The sequence below is a fragment of the Echinococcus granulosus genome (assembly GCF_000524195.1).
Source record: "Echinococcus granulosus chromosome Unknown EG_S00290, whole genome shotgun sequence".
Classification (NCBI taxonomy): domain Eukaryota; kingdom Metazoa; phylum Platyhelminthes; class Cestoda; order Cyclophyllidea; family Taeniidae; genus Echinococcus; species Echinococcus granulosus.
This window is the reverse complement of record NW_020170670.1, coordinates 24,504-26,587: the sequence shown is the minus strand read 5'-3', so window position 1 is coordinate 26,587 and position 2,084 is coordinate 24,504. Positions and strand designations below refer to the sequence as shown.

Genomic DNA, 2,084 nt, shown 5'->3' with positions numbered 1-2,084 from the left:
AGATGTGAGAAGCACAGAGTCCTTCCGAAGTGACCACAACATATATGTCATAAGTGGTAGAACGAGCCTTGGAGCTGGAGACGCCTGTAAATTGTGCAATGATAACAAAGTGAAGCTGACTGCATGCAGATGATTTAGCTATCTTGTCGCACCTCCCATTTGCGGTCTCTTAAGTGGTCACGAGTTGTGATTGCGCAAACGAAATCTAATCCAGAAATGTCACTTCGGATTCTTTCACACCTGCATAGTTCTTTTGATTTCTGTGGCTCTGAGAAGGTTTTTTAAGTCAACAAAAGCAAAAATTTTGTCAAAATCAAAACATTTATACTAAATTTCTTGAAGATTCAATTATTGTGGCATGTGATTGGCAACCATCAGATGAAAGTCTAAACTAGCGATGTCTCGACAAAACGTGACCAACACACAATGTTGTCATTACTTTTAGTCAATCACAATAGCCAATCAATCTTTGTCAGCCTTTATTCCAATCAATTTGACACTATTCTTTATGCAGCGTATGGGAATGTAAGATTTTCAAGTCATTAGAATTCAAATATACACTCAAAATTATAATTCCAACACCTATTTCAATCACGTAACGTGATATAGCTTTAAGACTACATAAAACAAAATTGTTGCGATTTCCTTTACATAAAATCGCTATTTTTCAAACTTGTTGATGAGGTCTTTCTGTAAAAAGGAATAAATTCACTACATACTCGAGTGGAATTATAAATAACGCGCAAGATATGTGGTACCAACAGCACAACTGGCCCTGATGAGAAGGAAAGCATAAGCAATTGTGCACAAATTAACCATTCATAGCTGCTACTCACGGGAGCGGGTGGTTGAATGTGGAGAGGAAGACAAATTTTGGATTAGTTTGAGAACTTGTTCATTCGTTGCGGTCACACGTTGGTGCAATTTATGAGGCTCGTTGAATGGTAGCTAATCTACTCCATTAGGCTGTCTGGAACCGAAGGTAGAAGAAAAAAAGCAGCCAGGCATTTTTTTGCAATATTCGAAGATAATCCCTTAGTTAAGGAGAAGGAAGTGTGACACCAAATTTTCACATATTTTTTCAGCCGTGACATCATTCTCGTCGCCTGACCCTTTGCGTTTTGACTATACCTTACTCCAGGCCCTCATTCTCTCAGTTCCTAATCGTTACAAATTGTACAAATATGCTGTGCTTGCAAAGTCACTTGCATTTTTTTCGAATTGCCAGATTTATTAGTGAAGCTGTGCCCGCACCACCTGTGATGTTGATTCGCTCGAGAAGGCAATAATTTTACCGATTGGGCGATATTGCCTTTAGGTGGAATGGCTGTCTGACTGCCAAACTGATTCATAAATGGCGCCATGGATTCATCAATGCATAAATCCAACTTAACTGTGCGCGATGATAACAGTGAATGCTCCTTTCTACATAGAGAACAAACATGGGAAACAGCCACGTGAGTACGGATTGAGTTGTAGCAAATGCTCAGAAGGTCACTTCTCCTCTACTGTTATGCAAAAAGATCATGCATGAGCGTCGCTATCCCATCGAAAAAGAGAAAAGAATAGGTAAGTAGGACCTATCAGGCAGAGCAATTGCCTTAAGACCACTCAATCGCTTCCACTGAAATGATGTAAATGTATTAACATTTACATCAGGCTTATACTAACAAATTCATTTGGTGAAAGCTGGCCCTAAACCACTGAAGTGAGCACGATTTTGCTCAAGACTATGATAATACGCATTGATTTTTGAATCCAAATGCCCTATTTTACATCGTCTGGCTTAAAAATAGGCCAGAAGTTCACCCGAAACCTTTAAAATAGGCAGCATTTAGCCTCATTGGTTCTCAAGCTATTATTGGTGTGGAGCTTCGCTTATACACTAGTCAAGCACTGAGCGATATCCAAAAATTGGTGACTGTTTTCTTCTAGAATATTTCTCATAATGTCCTCATTTCATGTATGCAAGAGCAGACATATACCCTTACTTAAAACCTGTGCCTATTTCTTTGAAACCTTTGGGCAGATAGCACAGGTGTATGCGACTTGAATATTATGTTAACAGTATTTGTCTTGACAGT

At 39.0% G+C, this 2,084-nt stretch overlaps 1 protein-coding gene across 1 annotated transcript in view; it reads right to left on the bottom strand. All coding sequences in view use genetic code 11, as the record gives it.

Moving 5' to 3' along the window:
- Positions 1-499: 499 nt before the first annotated feature.
- Positions 500-2,084, bottom strand: part of EGR_10877 (hypothetical protein) — a gene marked incomplete at both ends in the record, with an annotated part of 3,507 nt that continues 1,922 nt past the window's right edge. The window contains 3 exons of the mRNA XM_024500126.1: positions 500-617; positions 652-775; positions 1,172-1,425. Coding sequence (XP_024345462.1) covers positions 500-617; positions 652-775; positions 1,172-1,425 — 496 coding nt within the window. The remainder of the gene's footprint in view (positions 618-651; positions 776-1,171; positions 1,426-2,084) is intronic.